General features: G+C 51.4%; 1 protein-coding gene across 7 annotated transcripts in view; it reads right to left on the bottom strand.

The window, feature by feature from the left end:
* Positions 1–23,358, bottom strand: part of JADE1 (jade family PHD finger 1) — a 78,424-nt gene that overhangs the window by 26,290 nt on the left and 28,776 nt on the right. For 6 of the 7 annotated variants that reach the window (XM_051965359.1, XM_051965362.1, XM_051965358.1 and 3 more), the window contains exons 3-7: positions 14,538–14,623; positions 14,321–14,395; positions 10,996–11,153; positions 6,102–6,289; positions 2,431–2,642 (exon numbers count right to left, since the gene is read on the bottom strand). In XM_051965359.1, the coding sequence (XP_051821319.1) occupies positions 2,431–2,642; positions 6,102–6,289; positions 10,996–11,153; positions 14,321–14,395; positions 14,538–14,623 (719 nt within the window). The remainder of the gene's footprint in view (positions 1–2,430; positions 2,643–6,101; positions 6,290–10,995; positions 11,154–14,320; positions 14,396–14,537; positions 14,624–23,358) is intronic. The other variant, XM_051965364.1, reaches the window with a different exon arrangement.

Genomic DNA, 23,358 nt, shown 5'->3' with positions numbered 1-23,358 from the left:
TAGTATCTGCCCTGCAGAAAGAACCCCAGAGCAGGATGGGGGAAGGAAGAGCAAATCCCGGAGACTCGGTTTCTCTGTCTGTTAAAGCAGGGAGCGGCAGCAGACAACCCGCCCCTTTGCTCTGTGGGCACAAGGCCCCGCAGCTCATAAGCAGGCCCTGAAGCCAGAAAGGTCTCCGTTCAAGTCCTGCCTTGAATACAGCCCCTGACCAGCAGCGCCTCCGTGGCAGAAGGACAAGGCCCTGGGGCTCCACCGACCGCGGGGAACTGTGTCTGACTAACAGCAGGGGCACTATAACTGAACACAGGCTGAATACACACATGCACGGATGCTACAGAGTGGACATGAAGGCGTTATCTCTGCCCTCCTGGAGCCTGCGGACCATGGGGGCTGGGACAGAAACCAAGATGGCTGCCAAGTACACGACCAGGGCATTAAAAAGACCGGGCAGCCAACCAAAAGAACTTCTTTTCGGGGCTTTGGCGGGGCCGGGCGCCCAGCTCGGCATCCCCTGGTTTGCGCTTTATGAATCCTGGTGCTAATATGGATAAGAACGTGGTCAAATGCTGTGCCCCAATTGGGGGGGTGGGGGTGTCACCCGCAGGGCAGAAGCCAACAGAAAGCTAACTAAAGCAGTGCGGTCCCTGCGGGGCAGAAACAGCGCCCCCTGCAGGGCAGAAACAGCAAGTCCCCGTGGGACACAGGCAGAAGGAAAGCTAACCAAAGCAGTGCGCCCCCCGTGGGGCAGAAACAGCGCCCCCTGCAGGGCAGAAACAGCAAGTCCCCGTGGGACACAGGCAGAAGGGAAGCTAACCAAAGCAGTGCGGTCCCCGTGGGGCAGAAACAGCGCCCCCTGCAGGGCAGAAACAGCAAGTCCCCGTGGGACACAGGCAGAAGGAAAGCTAACCAAAGCAGTGCGGCCCCCGCGGGGCAGAAACAGCGCCCCCTGCAGGGCAGAAACAGCAAGTCCCCGTGGGACACAGGCAGAAGGGAAGCTAATCAAAGCAGTGCGCCCCCCCGTGGGGCAGAAACAGCGCCCCGTGCAGGGCAGAAACAGCAAGTCCCTGTGGGACACAGGCAGAAGGGAAGCTAACCAAAGCAGTGCGGTCCCCGCGGGGCAGAAACAGCAAGTCCCTGTGGGACACAGGCAGAAGGGAAGCTAACCAAAGCAGTGCGGTCCCTGCGGGGCAGAAACAGCGCCCCCTGCAGGGCAGAAACAGCAAGTCCCCGTGGGACACAGGAAGAAGGAAAGCTAACCAAAGCAGTGCGCCCCCCGTGGGGCAGAAACAGCGCCCCCTGCAGGGCAGAAACAGCAAGTCCCCGTGGGACACAGGCAGAAGGGAAGCTAACCAAAGCAGTGCGGCCCCCGCGGGGCAGAAAGGGGCAGAGGCCTACAGGAAGCTGACCAAAGCACTGCGCCCCCGCGGGGCAGAAGCAGCTCACCCCCTCCCCCACCCCAAGGAGCAGCACCCCCTGCAGGGGCAGAGGCTGACAGAAAGCTGACCAAAGCAGTGAGTCATGCCAGGCAGAAACAGCAAATCCCTGTGAAGCATAGGCCGAAGGGAACCTAACCAAAGCAGTGCGCCCCCCGTGGGGCAGAAACAGCGCCCCCTGCAGGGCAGAAACAGCAAGTCCCCGTGGGACACAGGCAGAAGGGAAGCTAACCAAAGCAGTGCGGTCCCCGTGGGGCAGAAACAGCGCCCCCTGCAGGGCAGAAACAGCAAGTCCCCGTGGGACACAGGAAGAAGGAAAGCTAACCGAAGCAGTGCGCCCCCCGTGGGGCAGAAACAGCGCCCCCTGCAGGGCAGAAACAGCAAGTCCCCGTGGGACACAGGAAGAAGGAAAGCTAACCAAAGCACTGCGCCCCCGCGGGGCAGAAGCAGCTCACCCCCTCCCCCACCCCAAGGAGCAGCACCCCCTGCAGGGGCAGAGGCTGACAGAAAGCTGACCAAAGCAGTGAGTCATGCCAGGCAGAAACAGCAAATCCCTGTGAAGCATAGGCCGAAGGGAACCTAACCAAAGCACTGCGCCCTCACAGGGCAGAAAGAGGAAGAGAGAGGCTTACCTGAAGCTGAACGAAGCAGTATTCCTCCCTTCCCCCCCCAAGCAGCGCCCCCTGCAGGGCAGAAAGGGGCAGAGGCCGACAAGAAGCTAACCAAAGCAGTGTACCCCTTTCCCCCGGCAGAAATAGTACCTCCTGCGGGGCAGAAACACCAAATCCCTCTGGGGCAAAGGCCTACAGGAAGCTGAAGCAAGCAGTGGGGGAGGGAAGGGCAAAGCCGAAACAGCGCCCCCTGCAGGGCAGAAAGGGGCAGAGACAGGAAGCTCTCCAAAGAGGATTGACCGGGGACACGCCCCGCTCTGAGGAAGGGAGGGGCACAGACCCGAGGGCACACCCCCAGCCGCTCCCGCGCCCCGCCAGCCCCGCACCTGGTGCACACAGATGTTACATTTATCGCAGAAAACCATTTCGTTGCCGTCCTCTCCATCCGGAGACTGGCAGACGTCGCAGACCACGTCCTCGTCATACTCGATCCCCAGCCCTTCCTCGGTCTCGATGGCGTGGTTCATGTTGTCGTAGCAGCGCTGCTCAAACTCCTCCAGGACCCTCTCCATGGTGTACTCGTCCAGCTCCGGCATGCCTTGGGGAGAACCGGGAGACCCCGCGTGAGCCCCCTGCCCCCCCGACAGGGCCGGCACTGCGGGCGCCTGGGAGCCGCGGGGGAAATGCCGGCCCGAACCCGGGAGCGCAAGGGGCAGACGGGCCCACAATGATCGGTCCCGACCAGCCTCCGGAGCCTTCTCTCTGCACGGCCGCCCCAGGCTCCACCCTGACTGGGCAGCACTCCCCGAGGGGGGACTCGAGTCCCCGGCCGAGCTTGGTCCCTCTGTGCCCCGAGGCCTCAGAACTCCTGCGGAGCGCGGTTTCTGGAGTCGGCACCCCGGGCCCCACCGCTCCGCGGGGGCACTCTTGGCACCCTTCGTTGCACTGCCAGTGGTCGGGTTGCAATAACTATGAGTGACAGCTAGAGTCCCTAGAGTTCCTACTGCTGCTGTTTTGCAGCAGGCACCGGGCTAAGAACCTCTGACAAAGTCATCTCCTTTGATCCTCACAACAATCCTGCAAAGGGGGGCTAGCCCCATTTTACAGGCCGAGAAACTAAGACCACTTAACCAAGAGGTCCCGGAGACCACCCAACTCTCGGCACTGCTTGGGCTCCCATGTCAGGGACAGTCAGAGAGCAGCCCGGGGATGTCACCTGTAAGTGCCTGAGGCTGGGTTTGACTTTATCAAACACTTCAACTTTGGCAAAACAAGCATCATCTGCTAACAGCCCTTCCAGGGGGTGCCTTGTGGGGAAATCTCCCCACTGCAGCCCGGAGGTTAGGTGGCTTGCTCATGACCATAAGAACAGCGAGCAGTCCCAGAGCACTTCAAGGCTGCCAAGGGCCTTATGGGTGCTGTCTCATGTCACCCGAGGCAGCACTGGAACACAGTTCCACACGTGGGCCCTTACAGCAGGTGTCAGGGGGGAGCTGAAAGAATGCTGGATCTGTCATCCTGACAGTCACTCGAATCCTGTGGCTCTCTATCACCTCCAGGATCAAATAGCAAATGCTGTGTTTGGCTTTTAAAGTCCATCCCGTCAATGTGGAAATGCGTATAGAACAATTACTGTACTAGATTACTCGCTATCTGGGGGAGAGGGAGGGAGAAAAATGTGAACACAAGGTCTTGCAAGGTGAAGGTCCAAAAACCATCTCTGCATGTATTTTGAAAATAAAAAGCTATTATTTGAAAAAAGAAAAGAAAGTCCATCATAGATCAACAATGATAAGACTTAGCTCTTCTCAACAATGCGATGACCCAAGACAATTCCAGCAGACATGGGATGGAAAATGCCACCTGCATCCTAAGAGAAAACTCAAAAGTTCTCTCAAAATCCCACCCTTTACAGGGACTTTCCCTTCCCCTTCCCTGTTTGTTACCTCCAGTCTGTGCTACATAGTTTGTTTGTACTTAGTTGTTTGAACACTGTCTTCCTGGTGAGCTCTTTGAAAACAGGGACAGTTTTGTTTGGCTTTACTTGATATGTTCAGCACTATTATTATTATCAGAGCATATTAGCAAAATGCCCTGCCATATAGTAGGTGCTTGAATTGGCCCAAATTCATACCCACCGTCTTACAGTCAATCCCATTCCCTCTCGGAAGGAATCCTAAATGCACCCTGTTCCTTTATCTCCAAGATAGGTAATTATATCTATCTCACAGGTACGCTGAGGTATACCCCTCAAAGTGCTGTCACAATGTGAATCACAACTACTTTTTAGACGAGGAGGACTCCAATATAAGCTTGCAAATCGCTGAGCAAATCCCCAAACAGACAAACAGCTTCAGAAGCAAATACCCCACCAGGCTCGGACACTACATTATTGACATTTTAGTGCTTTGAAAAGCAAAAAGCCAGGGGCTGGTCTCGGCAGGCAATGCGACGGCAGAGCCTCCCCAGACATGTGCGCCGACCTCTGTGTCCAAGTCAGGGTTACTGCCGTCCCAGGGATCTCCGAGGCCCACCTGCCTCCGTGGCTCGGAGATGGGAGGGAATGAGAAGCCCCCTGAGCCTCAGACGCTCCGGGAGCTCGTGGTCACAGAGGCTCTGGCCCCGTCCATCTTCTCACGCCCCACTTCCGCATGGGAGGGGCATTCAGACCAAGTTCTCCCTCGGAGTTCTCAAGGCATTTGGCTTTGAAAGCACAAACCTCCTCCCTATAATTAATATTTACAACCCAGACTAATAATACAGTGAAGACGAAGTCTCTCAGGCATGTGTGGTCAGTGTGCAGGGGGTGCTGCCAGAACACTCAGCAACGTGCTTAAGGCCCATGAGCTCATGTAGTCATTTTAGAGTCATTCACAGAAGCACAAAGAACCGCCTTCTGTGTTCTACAGCCCCCCCCCCCCCCGAGATACTGGGAGACCTCTGGGCACCCTCAGCGGATCTCTGCCCAAACGGGCCCATCACAGGGGACAGAGTGTGCCCCAGGTCCCTCAGACTACCTGAGACTTCCATGTCCCTGTCAGGGATGGTGAGAATCAAAAGATCTCAAGATTTACGACTGGGAGGGACCCCAGGGCCCGTCTGCGGGGGGCGCCGAGCCCGGGTCACCGGCCCCGGACCCTGCCCTGGGGGCTGAAGGCTCTGGGGTGACTGGAGAGAGACTAACAGTTTGAGCCCCACTTGGAGAAGGAATGGGGGGACCCAGAGGAGGAGCAGAAGTGGAGAGGGCAGAGCGGGCAAAAGACCCAAATTTTTAGGGACCGAGGGTTCCCTAACAGCCGGAGCCCACAAGCGGGTCTGTCGTACTGCAGTTTTCTGTTGCCTTTCATTATCTCTGCCAATTTGATGGGTATCAAGGGAAAACCTCACAGTGGTTTTTAATTAGCATTTCTCTGATTGTCACAGATTTTTCATGTAGCTATTGATAATTTGTATATGTTTCAAGTACAACCTGTTCCTATCCTGGCGGGATTTTCATTGGACAAGAGCAGTCAATTTGAAATCCTAGCTCTGCCATATTACCCAGCAACCTTGTGACCCTGGGTTCCAGTTTTCCTCATCTATAAGAAGACTTTAGAAGAGAAAGTCTCTAAATGTCCTGAAACTTGGAGCCAGGAAGACCTGGTTTTGAATATGACTTTTCTAGTAAGCATAGGCAAGCTCTCTGAGCCTCAGTTTCCCCATCTGCAAACTGGACAGAACAGTTGTACTGCCTACCTCACAGAGCTATGGCAAGTGAAATGCTTAGCCAAGCCTCAAGCCCTACATGAATAAGGTTTGATCATTAGTCCAGCTATAATTCTCTGATCCTATTATCTCAAATAGAAGCATAAACAATAAGGCCAAAGAAAGATTGGAACCAGATCATCCTGTGCTTCAACTGCCAAGTTAAAGCCGTTGAACTTCATTTGATGGGCAGTGAGACTTCTTTTCTCTCCCTTCCCCTCTTAAGAGTAAGGGTTCCCCCATTGTCTTCAGTCAAGGGAAAACCTGTGGGGGTGAGTGGGGGAATGGGGGGCAGTGCCCTCTATCTTCTCACCCATCTCCTTGAACTCCTCATTGGTCAGTTCCAGCCACGCAGTGTCCATGTCATTGAGGTCATAGCGACACACGCTGTCTGCCAACGTGCGGATGTCTACGTAGCCCAGCTCTGGCGGCTCCGAGCCCGAGGACAGGATGTATTTCCTTGGCCTGATGAACATGAGGGCTTTCTCCTCAGACATGACCCTGAGAAACAGAGAGAAAATTAACTAGTGGCTGAGGAAGCCGTTCTGCTGCTCCTTCACGATCCAGCCTGGAAAACAAAGCGTTACTCCCGAAGGACAGGGCTTCTTTTCTATTTCCACTCACAACCCTTTCTTGCCTGAGAACTTTTTACGTGACTCCAGGTATACAGGTATATAAAATAAGTATAAAAAACCCAAAAATGTATTAATAACATATTATAATTTCATGACATTCACATTCAGTTACAAGATCCTCATATGGGACCATGAACCATAGTTTAAGAAGCTGGGTTTTATAGGGTTTTGCAAGGGTGAATGTTGAAAACTATCTTTGCATATATTTGGAAAATATATAAAAATAAATAGCTTTTTAAAAAAAGAAGCTGAGTTCTATGACATTAAAGACTCCTCTAGCTTCTTCAAGTCATTGAAGCCTACAGACCAGTGCCACAAAAGTTGCCAAAACTCTCTTTGTCTCTGTCTCCCTTTCTCATGCTAGTCTCCAACACCTAACGGCACAAAAGAGTTGTAACGTACTATACAGGTGCTAGAAGGCTAACTTCAGAACTGAGTAAAACAGAGTTCAGAAAAGTGACCAAACCTCTAAGTAACCCCAGCAATTCCATTAACACTGTAATTATAGGTGATTGCTGATCTTCATCAAATGAGGGAGTTTCCACAGCAGAAGCAGAGTGGTGGAGGGAACAGAACTGAAATGGGGAAAACCTGGTTGTGAACCCCTCCTCAAAACCTTATTAGCTAGGTGATGTGGGCCAAGTCATTTGGCTTCTGAGTCTCTGTTCCCCCTTTTATTAGGTGGATAAAATAATACAGCATTCCTCCAAAGAGAAGCTAAGGAGTTCAAATCAGAAAATGGACCTAAAATGTTAACAAGCTTTTTTTTAAAGACCGCTGGTGATTTTTTAAAGACAATGTGAACGCTTGCTGCTACTCCTAATGCTGCTGCAACTATTACTACTACCACCATTATTACTAGAAATACCACTCTCACTACCACTACGACTACCTTCACCACCCCCATCCCACTACTCCTACTACAAATAAAGTAACAAGGACACCAGAGTCTGGACCAAAAGGAACCATCACCCTAGTTTAAAGCCAAGATCAGAGGCAGTTAAGGGGGCTCGCAGAACCACGGGCTAGGTCTCGGCTCCCCCACCACATCCCCGGGGCCTGCAGTGCCCCCTGCACCTGCCCTCCCCCTCCCTCTTTTTGGCCCACCCCCACAGCTCGGACTCCACCACATCTTTGGAGAAACATTGAAACCTGAGTTTCCAGAGATCAGAGGGGACCTCTAAACGAACTCTCATTAATTCTGCCTGTCCCTGTCAGGACCCACTGGAACAAGTCTGCCTTGCTAAGTAGGACCCCAGATTTAGGGGGACAGTGCAAAAAGCTGCAGCAGCCGGGCACGAGCAAGGAGTCCCAAGAACAAAAGCTACTAAGACGTAGGAGAAGCTGGGAACATGGCGAGAGACCAGCATCTCTGAGGGGAAAAAGGAAACAAAGCAGACACTGCTGGTCCTCCATGCTCTCCACGTGACACAGGTGAGCTTCATCATGTACCACAGATGGCAAGATCTCATCTGGGAAGCCCGGAAGCCAGCGGTGGGCTCATTTTCCTGCATCAAAGCCCCCCGCACCCTGGATTCCCAATAAGCCTGTTGGAAAGGAGGACGGATCTCATCAGTGGGCACAAAGGACTCCCGATCCTTCCTGACCAGAGGCAGGGAAGGGAGGAGCTAGCTCCGACTGGAGTCCAGACAAAAGTCCAAGTTTCTGAGAGATTGCTGAATGTGCCCGGCCCCGTGCTGCCCTAGACTAGAGATCCGAGACTGAAAGCTAGAAGAGATGAAGAGATCATCATTTTACAGATAAATAAACTGGAAAACTCAGGAGACCTTTCACCAGTGGGAAACAGGAGTGGAAGACCAGTCTGTCTTTGCACTTCCCTCCACGCCCTCAATGTTATCCTCTGTTCCAAGGGTCTGGGGGCCTGGAGGCCAGAGAAGGGGACCCGGACCCTCTCTTGAAGCACCAGATAGATGATGCTAGACCGGTCCATTTTTAGCAGTTTGGACACATGTCTCCAAGTTGCCCAAAGCATCCACAAAAGTATTTCTAGATACCCAAGATTCATGGAGCTGGAGGCTCTATCCACATCATACTCTGAGATGGCTAAACTAAAGGGACATATTTCAAAAACACAGAATGACAGAAACTTGCTGCTGAAATGGACCTCAGAGACCACGTAGTCCGACCTCCACAAGAAAAAGAATTCCTGCTACAAGCTATCTACCCAGTGGTCATTCAGCCTCTGCCTGTGCATTTCCAGTAAAGCTCATTCTTTCTTCAAACAGCACTAATCATTGCAATATTTTGCCTGATACAGAGCTGATATTTATTCCTTTTTTGAGCTGCCATTCACTGTTCTTGGTTCTGTCCTCTGGAGCCAGGGAAAAACTCTACAACTAAAACTGTAGATAAACAGTCTAGCATTTCTACCTGCCATGATGCTCTTTTTGCAGACCCTCACTCAAAATGAGGTTATAAACAAACAAACAAATAGTTTGTTAAATTAAATTAAATGGTAAAAGCCCTTGGTCACTGATTCAGCACAGAACACCTGGCTAGGCACCTGTTCAGGTGAGAGCTTTATGATGCCTACACCAGCATAATGAGTGATCATCAAAGGCTTTGCTTTCTTAGGATCCTACACCGTAAGCCCCTCAGAAAGGACCCAACTCTTCCTGGCCAGCCATTTAAATGGCTTTCCACTCACAGAGGGTAATGAGATCTGCTCTGGCATCTCTGTGGCCATAGAGATGTGCACATAACCTCAAGGGGTGTTAATTGCCACCCATTCAACTCTAACCATGTTGAGCCCGAATAATACAAGATCAAAACTCTCCAGGTGGCAGAAATATTGTGTTAGCAGGAGGGGTGGGAAGTGAGGGTCCGTGGAGAGAACCTGGAAGGGTGGTTAATAAATATTCCTTAAGTGCCCACTATCCGCCAGGCCCTGATATTATACACACGAATCTTTCTTCTCAAGGTTTTTATGAACTCAAGGGAATTTAAGAAACTCTACATAAAAAAGCATGGTGCAAGGGAGAAGGAAAGTCTCCAGAGCCATCCCCTAGGACAGGCCAGTCTCGGGTGTGCATCCAAAGGCCACTGTTGTCGAGAAGGTCCCGGGAAGGCAGTGGGAGCGCTGAGGTTAAGGCAGAATCAAGTCTCCACATCACAAGTCAGGAGGGAGACCGGGCTCTGAAAGGGGAGAGAGATCCTTCCCTCACCAGGGACAGTGTGGAACTAAGGAAAGGACCTTGGACTCGCATTCGAAGGACCCAAGGACAAACGTCAGCTCTGCCACTTTGAATGAGTCGCTTCACCTCTGAATGAATTTCCTCGGGTGTAAAATGAGGAGGAGGGTGGTTCCATGGACTCTCAGGCTCTTTTCACCCTTCAATCTACGACTTATCTTCTCCGAGACCAAAAAATGTGGGACCAAACCAATGAGTAAATTGGTATTATCACTCTTTGGAGAATGAGTCAGAGAGAGTTTGAATCTCCACTTAAATGGTTGGTCGGGTATGAATAAGTAAGCCAGGAGAAGGAACCAGTGTGCTAAGATTTTACCTTGTTATTATCATTAATAGGTGAACTTAATAAATAACTTTTCTTTCACAGCCAGGTTCTCTCCTCCCACGCCAATCCCTCAGGCTCCCTCACACCTGCCTACCTCAAAAGGTAGGGGCAAACCACCAACCAAAGGGATCTCCCACATCACAGACCCAAACCAGAATGCCCTCCATTCCTGAAATTTCCTCCCTGCAAGGACCTTCATAGTCCCACCCTAGACTGAGAATCGGCAATGGAATATAGGAACAAAACTGGAGAGGACAGTCCCTTCATTTACTAATGGACTAAGTCCCACATGGTTTGCCCAAAGTCACACAGGTAGGAAGGAGGCAGAGCACAGACTCAAAACCAGGTCCTGTCTCCAGATTGAGGGCTCTTGTGCTATACAACTCAGGTCCTTTGAGTGCAAGTGCACGTTTCCCTCCTGAGTATCACTGTCCCTCAGCTGTGAGGGCCTGGTTTCTCTGCTAGGATTATTGGCTGTGATGTGGATACTTCATAAAAACAACTGAAAGAATGCATTTTCCCTGAGGGCAGGGATTGGTATGGGACTCCCACCATCCATCAGGGTCACCCAGTAAGGTCTCAGCAATCTGCCCGGAGCTGAGGGATTGCCTTGTTCAGGATCCCAAAGTCAGGACGTGTCACAGACCCAACTAGTTCTCCTTGGGTCTGAGACCATTTCCCTGGCTGCTACACCTCCTGTCTGGCACATAAAGGGTTTTTATTTCATCAAAGAGAAGATGAAGAAGCACCTGGTAGTCTCCATATTTCCCTCTTGGAGCCTAAGGAACTTTTAGATCCTTAAAGCAGATAAATGAAGGAAAAAAACCTTTGCAAAAAGTTCCTTGGACAAAAAAGATAAGGTTCTTAGAAGACTGAAACCCTGGACGGGCAGAACTCAGGAAGGAGGTTCCCTGCCCCTGAGCATGTGCTCGCTGTGGCCCTCTCATTTCTCTGCTCCACAGTTTCTCGGACCCGGAGCTCCCCTGTGGATAAGTCGGGGAGGGAGCGAGGCTGGGGGAAGGTGCGTGTTTCTACCTGGCCACCGGTTCTGGGATGGTACCCGGGCTCACGGGCACCTGGACCCCCTTCTCCCATTCCTGCCTCCAAGGATCTGCCAGCACGTAGTATTCATCCGGGTTCAGCTGATAGGAGTCATGAAGCTTCATGGCTGTGATCAGGTCTGTCCTGAATACCTACAAAAGGAGAGAAAGGGACGCTGACACCTGATAGTGATACCTGCTGTTCCCAGGAGTCCATGCAAGTGACAAGGCTGAAAACCACCTGAGCTCTTCTGAGAGAGACAGAGCCGGACGCCCGGACACCTCTGCTCAGGCTGGCCGGGAGGGGAAGGGGGAAGCCTGGCGCCCGTGCTCAGAGCTCGCTGACCCCGCCTGGGCTCCCCTCCTGCCCCCGCCTCCCCCGCACACACCCCAGCAGCCAGTCCCCACAGCAGCCCCACACTGCCCGGAGGGAGGCGGGGAAATCATGCGACTGGGAACCCCTACGTCACGGACCTTCTCTGGGCAACGGTTTCAAACCTAAAGTTCACTGCCGAGCTCAGAGTAACACCTTTCCAAAGCCCGTGCGCCCCGAGTGCCTCCGGGAGCCTCGGCCTCTGCTCTCCCACCAGTCACTCACACCTGCGGTGTGACTCCGGCCTCCGCCGGCCTGCCAAGGAGCCGGGGCCTGCCCATTTGTCTGCCTTCTGCCTGTCATCTGCTCGTCTGTCTACCTCGATCGGTCCATCTGTCCGTCTACTTCCCCAACCAGCTAGCCACCTACATAGCCACCTACCTACCTCTCTAACCCGCTTGTTTCTGCCTATCCAACCACCCACCTCCCATCTGTGTCTCTACCTACCTTCCTATCAAAGCAGCTATTTTATCTGACTACCTCTCCGTTTCTCCGCTCGCCTACCAACCTGACCATCCATCTTACCTGTTTCCATCCACTACCTACTCATCCATCCATCCATCCATCTAGCCTCAGACACTTAACAGCACTGTAAACATGGACAACTAATGTCCTCCCTCCTTTCTGAGAGTTTCCCCACCTGTAAAATGGGGATAATAATAGCACCTCACTCCCAAAATACTTGTCAGGATCAAATGACCGCCCACCTGCAGGGTGCTCTGCAGACCTGACTATCCCAGCTATCCCAGGGTGAGCGGTCAGGCAAAAGTGAGTGTCGGCTGAGAGTAGGAAGGGCTCTAGCTCTGGAAATCCTGTCCGAAGGCAGGAGGGAGACGGTGCCTCTGCAGCACCCAGAGCCAGAGCCCTGCCACGCTAAATCAGGGACAGCATGGGCACCTGCTGGGCCCGCCACCTTTCCCTTGCCGACCTCCTCTCTGGGAGACTGGGAATGCACCTCCTAAGCCCCGGGAATTAAATATTTGGCCGAAGCAAAACACAAGCACAAGAGCAGCGAGGGTGCCCCCCTGCCGGGAGAGCTCCTGCCCTTCCTGCCAAGGTTAGGGAGCCACGGCTCCCGAGCAGAAGCTCCCCCGGTGCCCCGGCCCTGCTTCCCCCCAACGACCCCTGTGGGTGCTGGGCTGCCAAGGGCCCATGCAGAAGCTCTGACCTTGGCAACAAGACTGGCCAGAAGCCAGGTCTGGCTCCCAAGGCAGCCATGCATCCGCAAGCCCAGTGTCCGCAGGTCCCGAGGCCAGGCCGGGCTCTGCTGGGACAGGGAGCGCCCGGCAGGCCCATGCTAACGGCCCCAGGGCCAGCCCTTTCCAGGACTCCCAGGATAAACGTTTAAGGCAGCATTCCACAGAGCAAGCCCTCTCCCTTCCCACCATCTCCCCCGGCCCCAGCCCGGGGCTAGCACTCACTCCCGGACGCCAACATCAAAGTGGGGAGCAGCCAGCAGCTGTCTACACAAGCATCACGGGGTAACGGGGAAGGGAAGCAGCACCCTCGCCCCCACCCAGCGGCTCCTGGACAGTTTCCCAACTCCCGTCTCCATCCATCCGCAGGCAGAAATTACAGGGCAGGCAAGTCCTGCGGCCTCATTACAGATCCCCCAACCAAGTTGAAGGAGAGAAAACTATGGAGGAGTTTGGCTAAAGGGAGGAAGGAAACCAAATGAGATAATGAAGGAGAGAAGGATGAAGGAGACCGCTTCTATCCGTATGCTCCCCTTACCCCCAAAGGGGTGGGATGGGAAGGTGGCAATCAGGAAAGAGAAGGGCTGCTCCCCACTCGTGAGGGGTCGGCACAAATATCTTAGGTGGGCAATGATTTAAGATAAGGACTTAGCTGGGAAGGAACCAGGAGCATTAAATACTGGATTTTGCCTAAGAAGTTGCCCATGGAGAAGATTTCTGCCCAAGTGCCTTAGGCCCACTGCCACGCTGCTTGACCCAGGAGCCCTCCACCACATTCTTCTGGGCCCTCTGGCAGAGGAGCAGTGCCATTTCCTAAAGTCGTGGTCCCTGGGGCAGTGGAGTTTCAATCCATCAAAAGCTAACTCATTCATTCCCCCTTATTTTCCAGTGAAATAAAACAGACAGGAAGAGTGAGGTCTGGTGCAACAGTTAAGGAAAAGGAAAAGGAAGGAAAGAAGGAAGGAAGGAGCGGAGTGGGGGAAAGAAACACAAACATAAGCACTCAAAAGGGTTCAGAACAAGAGGAAGGAAAGGGACCCCGGAGGGCCACCCCAGAACCAAGGGGTCAATATCAATAAAGGAAGGCTTAATACTCCTAAGGCTGCCCTGCTGAGGGCCCAGCTGCTCCCACGTTTTCCCATAATTCTAAAGGCAGGAGATTATCGTTCTCTAGGAGAACCCGCTGAACTCGTCATCATCTCGACAAACCAACCCACCAAGTTTCCCTGGAATTTCCCATGCAAGTCCCTGGAGCGAGAGGGTAAGCTGAAATAAAACTAAATATCCCTCTGAGAACTCTGCCTTCCCCTCCTCACAACGATTACTGTTGCCTTTGAGTCTGTTCTGTTCAGAGAAAACTGAAAGACTTCTCAAGGATTTGGCCCCCACATCCCCCTGGCACAGAGAGGCTCACTGTGAAAAATGCCAAAGAGCAAGGCCCGTTTCCTTCCTTGATTCACATTCCTCAAAGCACTGCAAAGGAGCAGACTGCTAGATGGACAGGTAAGTCCTGAGCAAACATCAAGGCCAGCAGCAGTGAGGGGCTATGGGATGCGCCTACAAACCAGTATTTACCAAAAGGGAAGGAAGGAGGAGTAGGGATCCAGGAAGAGAGGACATGGGGGGGAAACGGGGGGATGAGGATGGGAAGGGGGAGAGAGAGAACCTCGAAAACAATTCCCAAACAAAAACTGTTCAAAATGACATTGGGTTGGTGCCAAAGAAGCCAAAAAGTCAGGGCTAAAACTAACTTGAGGCTGGCAGTGACTGTAGCAGCTGCTGAAATCCCTGATCTCCTGGCCAGAGGGAAAGTTGGTGGGTGCCAGCTGAGACGGAGCAGGAAAGGAAAGAGAATAGAATTAGGAAGAAATGCACTCATCAACCAGGTGTGTGTGTGTGTACGTGTGCTTGCACAGACGTGTGTTTACTTCCCAGAGCCTGCAAAATCTGATGCAATTCAGGAAATACCTCAGAGGGCTTTCGGTCTTCATGTCTGGAACATGAGTTTCTCCTGTGTCGTGATCTGGACTGCTGGGACCAGGTCGTAGAAAGGCCTGAAGGTATAAAAATCCAAATGGAGCAATGAAAAACGGTACCGACTGCTCATCATTCACAGAGCCCCTCTGCAGGATCATCAAGTCACCTTTTCTGGCCTGAAATGCCCGGTGCCTTTCCGGCCCACTCCACTCCCCCCCACCCCCGCCGGCCCCGTCCTGCTCCTCCAACACGCCCCTCCATCAGGCCGACCGACAGTTCTGTCAACAATCAGCCGCAGGCTGGAGTTTTCCTCATGTAAGTAACTTGGAGATGAGGGCCTAGGACGTACTTGAGATCAGGACCTTCAGAAGTGAACTCTCGTTTACACTTCCAAAACAGGTTTCCTAGGATACAGTTCAATTCAACCAGCGTATCAGGACGCCCCAAGGCTTAATGTGGTTTAAAGCCTTAATCTGTCCCACTTGTGCCTGTACATCTACACGCTATGTACGCATCTATACATACTAGATACATAGTGTGTGTGTGTATGTAATGTGTATATAAGATCTAGTATGTTACAAAGTACAGACTGCACAGTATAATTCTATAGGCATGTATATATCTACATGTGTGTATAGACAGACAGACAGACATGTTTATGAGAGTGGTCTCTTAGGACACAGTTCAATCCAACAAGTATAAGCAGGATGCCCCCAGAGTCGTAATGTTCAGAGCTTGAATCTGCCCAACATAGACGTGTCTGTGTGTATAGAGGGTAAGACCCAGTACGGGTTACAACGCAGACACTACATACGTATGTCCGTCTGCATGTGCCCACACACACGTGGGTTACAGGAGTCTCCTAGGAGACAGCTGGATTCGGGGACCAGGGGCGTGCACCTGGATGCGCCTGGGTGTCCGCGGGGCACTGGGATCCCGGGGTCAGAGCGGCCAAGCCACCAGGCCCTCGGAGATCTCGGGGCCGACACTGCCCGACTCCCCCGTGACTTACCCTTCTCCCAGCCACGGCTCCCCACTGGCGGGCTGGCTGTTCTGCCCGGGTGCCTGCTCCCCCGAGGCAGACGGGGAAGGAAGGGCAGCTGCCGGCGCATTTATTCCCCCCGCACTTCCCACCAGGTAGCTCTCCTCCCTCCGCACGGACGTTGCCTCTCTCCGAGCAGACAGCCAGCGAGCATTAAACAGTGGGAAGTCCAACCGCGTCACTTACCAAAGGCCAAACGAAGGGCTTGGCAAGGCATGGCAGGGGGCAGGGGCAGAGAGGGAGTGGGGCAATCCCAAGAGAGTCCCGCCCTCCGGGAGCGGAAGGCGTCCCCGCAGGGCCCGAGAGCTGGGCGCTGGCTGGCAAACTGCAAGGGGGAGACTAAACCCCGGGCCTGGGACTCCGGGTCGGCCCCAGCACCCCTCCCACTCCGTTCCGTGCTACTCGTCAGTTAATGGCTCCATTTCACTTAGCGAGAAGGGAGAAAACATTTTATTCGGCTTGGAGGAATGCTTTTTAAGTGCATTATATCACTATGAGCGGTTGTACCAAGAATTATTATCCCCAACCTATCCTTAAAATATAAAATCCAAACAGAATAAAAATAAGCACCGGCTTTCGCTAGAGCAGGCCGCCACAGAGCCATTCCAGGAGCCTCGGCAAAGCTTCGGCTACAACAAGCAGCCCCCTTTTGGACTGCGGCCTGCTAAATCCCTTCCTCCGCTTCTCCCCACTAGGACCCCCACCTGGCCTTCAGGCCCGGCACCCCTTTTTCCCTCCCCTTTCTTTATTCTAGGGGGACCGCCTTCTGATAACGGCAGGATCACAGATTCGAGTCCACCTCCGCGGCAGCTCCCCGACCAAGCCGACGAGAGGTAAGCCCCGAGCCTCCGAGGCCGCACGATGCCCTCTGTGTGAAGGCCTGGCCGAGAAGCCCCCGGGATGAGGGGACGGGAAGGTTTGGAGGCTGGGGCGGACAGAGCCAGAGGGGATGTGAGCAGAATCATGAATGAAATGATGAATCTCAGGAATGAAATAACGGCTCCAAAGGCTCTGAGCTTTACCCTCTGCAAAGCCAGGGAGGCCAGGAAAGACACAAGTCTTGCAGAAAAAGGTTTCGGTCAACAAAGCGGTGCAGTGGGTTGAGAACAGGACCTGACTCGAGTTCAGAACTATAATTCTGGCCAAATTACTGGTCTGTCTCTGCCTTAGTTTCTGCGCCTGTAAAATGGGGATATAATAGCAACTAATTTACAGGGTTGTAATAGAGATTAAATGAGATAATACTTGTAAAGTGCTCTGCAAACCTTAACTACATAAATGTGTGACATTAAATGAGTGACCCCTTCTAATAGATTACTTTAGGCGCTTACAATTTTTTGGAGGGATGGTGGTGAGGAAATTGGGGTTATCTTTCTGCCTATCCTGAGACCCCTCTACCTAGAGGTAAAGTAAGGGGTGACCAGCCTTCCCCATAACTAACTGTACCCCAGTTTCCTTAATCACTGACATAGCAGTCATTTATGATTTTCCAAGAATAATTTTTAAAAGGTGCATGTAAAAAAGGGGACAGAAATCTTCAGTGGATTTAGCCCAACACAAAACAAACTGATAAAACCACTCTGCCAGTAAGACGCCCAAAACAAAAAATCCTTTTTACCGCTTGGGATCCAGGGACCAGATATGGAAGAACAAAGGATCTAAGGAACTTGGAAAAAGTCATGCAAAGTTTAGAGATTCTCTTCCTCCTGCCAGGTGAAGCCACATGGGAGAATTTCAAAGGCCCCCTCAGCGTCCCACACCAGCATTCAGTGGGTAGAGATTGTCCTATCCCTTCTTTGTTCCATCCTCCTAGAGGCGACCATCGAACATTGGGTGGCCATTTCAGGGGCCTTTTCTGTCCACTGGGAGATTTCCTCTAGAATGACTGAGAGGCAATTACTGTTTGACTTCTCAAATCATTCCTTGCCAGATCATGGTCTCCCAAAGTTCTTAGAAAAGTCTGTGTTCCTTCTTTGAAAGAGATAGAAACTAGCATGGGAGAAAGAATGCTGTAAACCAAGACAGAATAAGTGACCTACGTTGCAATCTCCTCCCCACTACTACTGTTTGTGGGACCACGGGGGACAAGTCATTTTCCTCAGTTTCCTCCTGGATAAAACGATGAGCCCGGGTGAGATCTAAAGCACATTACGTGCGCTCAGGGCTGAAGCCACAGGTAGACAATTCAGAGCTCACACGCGTGAAAGCAAGCGCCCTCTGTGAGTCTGGCCGCAGGTAAATAGAAAAGGAGAAGAAATAGCACGAGGGAGGGTGAATGGGGCCGGAGGCCGCTGGAGGAGCACGGGAGTCTGCCAAGATGACTGGCACACCCTCACAGGCCATGGTCGCCAGCTTTGCCCGAAAAAGTCTGAGAAGAGAAGGCGAGCTACCTCCTGTCCCTCAGGACCCCGGCCGCCTGAGTGAGCTGGGGAGCCCAGAGAGCCAAAAGGGACGCATTCAGGCACGCGAGGAGTACGGGAAACCCACAAACCGGCCGTGTACACAGACACACACGCTCGCGGCTGCAGCCATCCCGCTCCAACTGAACGGGCTTCCCTGCGCCGCTCCAGCGGCAGCCCTCTAATTACCTTACAGGCTGTCACCAAATTCTCACAACATTTCCAACACAAAATTCATTCTGACTTGCTGGAACTAAAAACACACAATCACAACATGGCCACCAAAAGCCCCGCCATGGCCCCATCAGGAATCGGACGGACATGGGGCGCCCCATCTCTCCGAGGTCTCGGGGCCCTTCACGGGCACTTGCTCCTCCTGAATCCCAGGCCAGAATGGCGAAGTGGGGCTGGCTCCCCGTCCTGGCTCTGCCTGTGGGGAACCGACACTCCGCGATGACAAAGTGAATTAGGAGAACGCAAGAAACGGGGTCTTGCCTTGCTTTCGATCTGCTGCCAGGAGTGAAGGGAGACTCGGGAAGTTGGGTACAGATGTCTGAGAGGGTGTTATCAGCTGTCTGTGGCAAAGCTGGTGAGGGGCTGGTCTCGCTCTAAGTTCCAGGGACAAATTTAAACGTATTCGGAGCCTGGCAGCTTCCAAAGGCACGTGGCACTGACAGCAGCTTCCTGAGCCAGCTCTTGCAAGAGATCCTGACTTCTTCTGTTCAGGCTCAAGGGCTCGGGAGGCGTCTGCAGAAAAGTCAGGTCTTCCTCCGCTTCCTCCATGGGCGCCGCTGTGGGAGGCGGCAGGGACAGGGAGAAACCCGAGACAAGACTCGGCTATGGGCATCTGCACCTCAGAGCCCCCAGGCAGGCTGGTCCCAAGTCTGGAAGCTCCGCTTCCCTGCCTTAGTCCCCAACCCCGGAGCTCCTCTACATGCATTTCCCTGAGGCTGTTTGGGATGCTCTTGGGGGAAATTGGTCTATTCAGTCAATGAGAGTACAAGCAACCTGTGAGGAGTCAAGTTCACAGAACTGTAAGATTTCAAGCTGGAAGGGCCCCTCAGAGATCGTCCAATGTAATCCCTTCTGCCGACAGAGGAGCAACCTGAGAAGCCCAGAGAAAGGAAGTGACTAATGAACCCGAGGGAGGTCACACCAACTAGTACCAGGCAAAGGACCCTTCTCCCATCTGCCCACCCCACCCCTGACAGAGTGAGTTTGGGATCGGGAACAATCCAGCCCAACAACAGTGCTGGTGAGCGCTCAGACCAGAGAGGAGAGCCTGCAAGTGGTCTATTCAATTTGTAATCCCTCCCATGTGAATGGGGCAATGCAACAAGATTGCATTCGGAAAGAAGGAAAATTTAGGGAGCATAATTATGACCACAGTGTCAAAAGCAAACAGAAAGGGCCCCGTGGCTCACAGATAACTACAAATGAGCATTGTCGCTGTTGCAAGGTACTTTTATTTATTTTGCCAAAACCCTTTCCCATTTACATTTTCATCTGGTCCAGGCCAGGGTTGACTTTGGCTGGCACAATGTAGCCTGTGGGTGACCACAGGGGACAGAGTGCTACACCTGGAATCAAGGGAAATCCGAGTTCAAATCCAATCCGTGACAATTTCTGGCTATGTGACCTCAATGGCCCACAAGCCTGTAAAATCAATAACCATCACTCTGTAATATCTACTCCCATAAAGCTGGATGTCACAATCAAGTAAGTGCTTTCGAATTAAAGTTCGATATAGTCATCATTACCATTCTAGTTATTTCCTACTTACAGCCCCATAGACCATCCTATTAGGGCAGAATATAAGCTTCTTGAAGATAAGGTTCTTTTGGTGTGGTCTTTGTGTATATGTACTTTAATAAATGCCTGCTGACTAGAAGGTGAGAGCAAAAGGGACCCGAAAGATCCTCTGAGCCAACCGTTTTATTTTTTCATATGAAGAAATAGACCCAGAGATGCTGTTCCTTTCTAAATGTCATACAACTACATAGCACGCTCCAGATTCCCTCTCCTCCAGCCCACTTTAAGAGCTACTCCAAGGAAAAGACACAGGAAACTAAAATTATCGTCATTATTATTATTGACGCCAGCAGTAACACAATGCAGTCCACACTCACTGTTGGCCGGGATGTGCAATGTTCGAGGATCAGGGATCTGGCCCTGGAAGTAACCGTAGGGGCCATCTAGCCCAGTCCCCCTCATGTGTAACACGAGGGCACTAAACGTCAGGGAGGTTAAGTAACTGGAATTAAAACTGCAAAGCTAACGAGCAAGCACTGGAGGCGAGATGTGAACCCCTCTCTCCTTACTCTAGCACCCGTGGCGCTCCCCATAGGAAAAGCTCAGATGTTTTATTTCAATAGTGTCAATTCACCTCTCCTTTGCAATACTTTTTTTTAAAACAAAGGCCTTGTTCTTTTAAACAAAGAGATGAGATGCCTAAGAATGGGCAGACAAGGATGGGTTGAGACTGGCAGAGAGGAAGGCAGCCCTACTGAGGGGCTCACAGATCCACAGAATCTTAAATAAGAAATGGATTCCAAATATTATTTCTCTGTAAGAAATGACCAGCAGGATGATTTCAGAGAGGCCTGGAGAGACTTCCATGAACAGATGCTGAGTGAAGTGAGCAGAACCAGGAGATCATTATATACCTCAACAATGATATTGTATGAGGATGTATTCTGATGGATGCAACTCTTCTCAACAATGAGGTGATTCAGGCCAGTTCCAATGATCTTGTGATAAAGAGCCATCTATACTCAGAGAGAGCCCTGTGGAAACTGAGTGTGGACCACAAAGTAGCATTTTCACTCCCTCTGTTGATGTTTGCTTGTTTTTTGTTTTCTTTCTTTTTCTTTTTTTGATCTGATTTTTCTTATGAAGCATAATTGTGGAAACATATATAGAAGAGTGGCACATGTTTAACACAGATGAGATTTCTTGCCATCTAAGTGAAGGGGTAGGGGAAAGGGAGGGAGAAAAAAAATTGGAACACAAAGTTTTACAGGTGTGAATGTTGGAAAATCTATAGGCATAAAGATTTTTTTTTAATTAAAGCTTTTTATTTACAAAACACATTCATGGGTAATTTTTCAACATTGACCTTTGCAATGCTTTCTGTTGCAAATTATCCCCTCCTTCCCGCACCCCTCCCCGACTCCCTCACCTAGATGGCAGATAGTGCAAGACATGTTAAATATGTTAATATATGTCAAATCCAATATGTGTATACATATTTATAGTTATCTTGCTTATGTATATATTTTGAAGATAAAAAGCTATAAAAACACCCCTAAAAATAAAATTAAAAAACATAATAACTAAAGCAAAAAAAAAAAAGATGGATTTCAAGAAAACGGACAAGAAGTGGGAATGTTTTAAAATCTTGAACAGCTCAGCCTCCATTCCTCAGGTGCAGAGGCTCTAGTTTGTGGCAGTTAACACCACAGGCTTTTCTTCTTGGGAAATGAGTTCATGGACTCTGTCACGTCTGTGCCAGAAACAGGGAGAGCACAGGAAGGCACAAGTTTCCACGGCCAAACCGAAGCTGCCCAACTGGTCTGGTGGCAATCTCAGGGCTGGGCCCTCCGTGGCTCCACGGGCACCGAGCAGCCACGTACTGTTGTCTTCCTAAGCCCGCACAAGCCTTCAGAACAAATCCCTCACAGGAGCCAAGACTCCAGGAGAGTGGTTGCCTTGGATTTCCTTCACCCAGCGTTCTCAGGGAGGACAAGGAAGAGTATCAGGGAGGTTACCACAGAATCCTTGAGTCATAGGACCTCAGTTCCCCGTGATCTGTAATAAGTCACTGCAATTCTCTCAGTTTATAGGTGCTGTCGTTCAGTTATTTCGTCTTGTCTCGTTCTGTATCGCCCCATTTGGGGTTTTCGTGGCAAAGTGGTTCGCTATTTTCTTCTCCAACTCACTTTACGGATGAGGAAACTGAGGCAAATGTAATCTATAAATTAAGCAGACTGAAGTAAATGACTTCGAAGGACGTTCCATTTCTCAGACCACCTTCTCCTTCCTCTTCCTCACCAACAGTGGAGATTTTGGAGGTTCAGGTTGACCAGCACCCCCCCCTTCCCCCACTTAGCCCTACTACTTCCCTCCAAAGTTCACCTCCACTGCTAGTTTCTACACGAGACAACGCCTGATCATCTGCTCACACCATCCCTGGACTCATTTTATATATGCCCAGAGTACAGGGCCACAGATGGCCGGCAGGCTCTCCGAGGGCAGAGTTCCCAGTGCCTAGCCCAGAGTGGGGGCTCCCTGGTTAGCTCGTGGTGGGCAAGTGGAGGCGAGGGAATTGATGCGGCAACCTGGGAAGGATCGAAGATCTAAGTAGGGAGAGGCCCCAGAGAAAAGGAAGACAAAGAATAACTTGCTTGGAGTCAACCACCATGGGGGGATGTGAACCCAGGTTTGGAGGCCCAAAGCAAAGAGGATTCCTGCTTGTGGAAGGCACTGACTCCTTACAGGGAGACAGCACAAGGCAAGGAGTTCTACTAAAAGATACGAAACTGGCAGATTACAAATCACATTTGCGTGTGTGAAATTTAATTCTGCCCTCATGTATTAGGCACCTTTAAGAACACCAGGCTGAGGACTCCGGGAAGTCCAAGAAGGGGAGAAGGGGAGAAGGGGAAAAGGAACCTGCCTTCAAAGAGATTCCAGTTGAGTAACTGTACCATCTGTGGATCAATGCAAAAGGGGGGGAGGGAAATGAATCAAAAACCTCAACAATGCCAAAGTTCATTTTAATCAACCACAATGGCTTTATTCTGAAAGACAGCAACTGGTAGGAATCCCAATCCTACTACCTGCTTGCCCACAAGGCTTTGCATTAAGTCATTCTAATCATCTATTTCCTCCTCCATAAAAGGAGGGACTAAAGGTCCTCAACTCAAAATCTTTGAGCCCAGAATCTTAGCAGAGATCTGTTTAAATGAGGGAGGAAGAATAAAAAGAGAGGGAAGAAAATCCTAAGAATTAGACACTCCCATTGCAGGGGTTTAAGGATTAATAGCCTAAAGGGGCCAGACCAGATGGTACCTAGAACTATTCCAATGACAAAGAAGTCCATAAAAGAGATAAAATTGCTTACAAGAAATCTAAATGTTAGCTTTAAGCAGGATCTTAGGCAGGGGTAAAAAAAAGAATGCTGACTGCCCTAAAATCTTCCCAGACCCAAACGGTCCCCACACAAGAGGCAGCATGGGTAATCCTCAAACTCCCCAGCTAGCCCTGCGGTTCCCCCTTCCCCTTTCTTCCTTCCAGCCACCTGGAGTCACAAACCTGAGTGGCTGGAGAGGCTTTTCTTCTCCCTTTCACAGCCAGCAGTTCACCAAAG

The sequence above is a fragment of the Antechinus flavipes genome, chromosome 6, assembly GCF_016432865.1.
Source record: "Antechinus flavipes isolate AdamAnt ecotype Samford, QLD, Australia chromosome 6, AdamAnt_v2, whole genome shotgun sequence".
Lineage (NCBI taxonomy): Eukaryota > Metazoa > Chordata > Mammalia > Dasyuromorphia > Dasyuridae > Antechinus > Antechinus flavipes.
The sequence above is the reverse complement of the archived record's forward strand: the minus strand, read 5'-3'. Positions and strand labels throughout refer to the sequence as shown.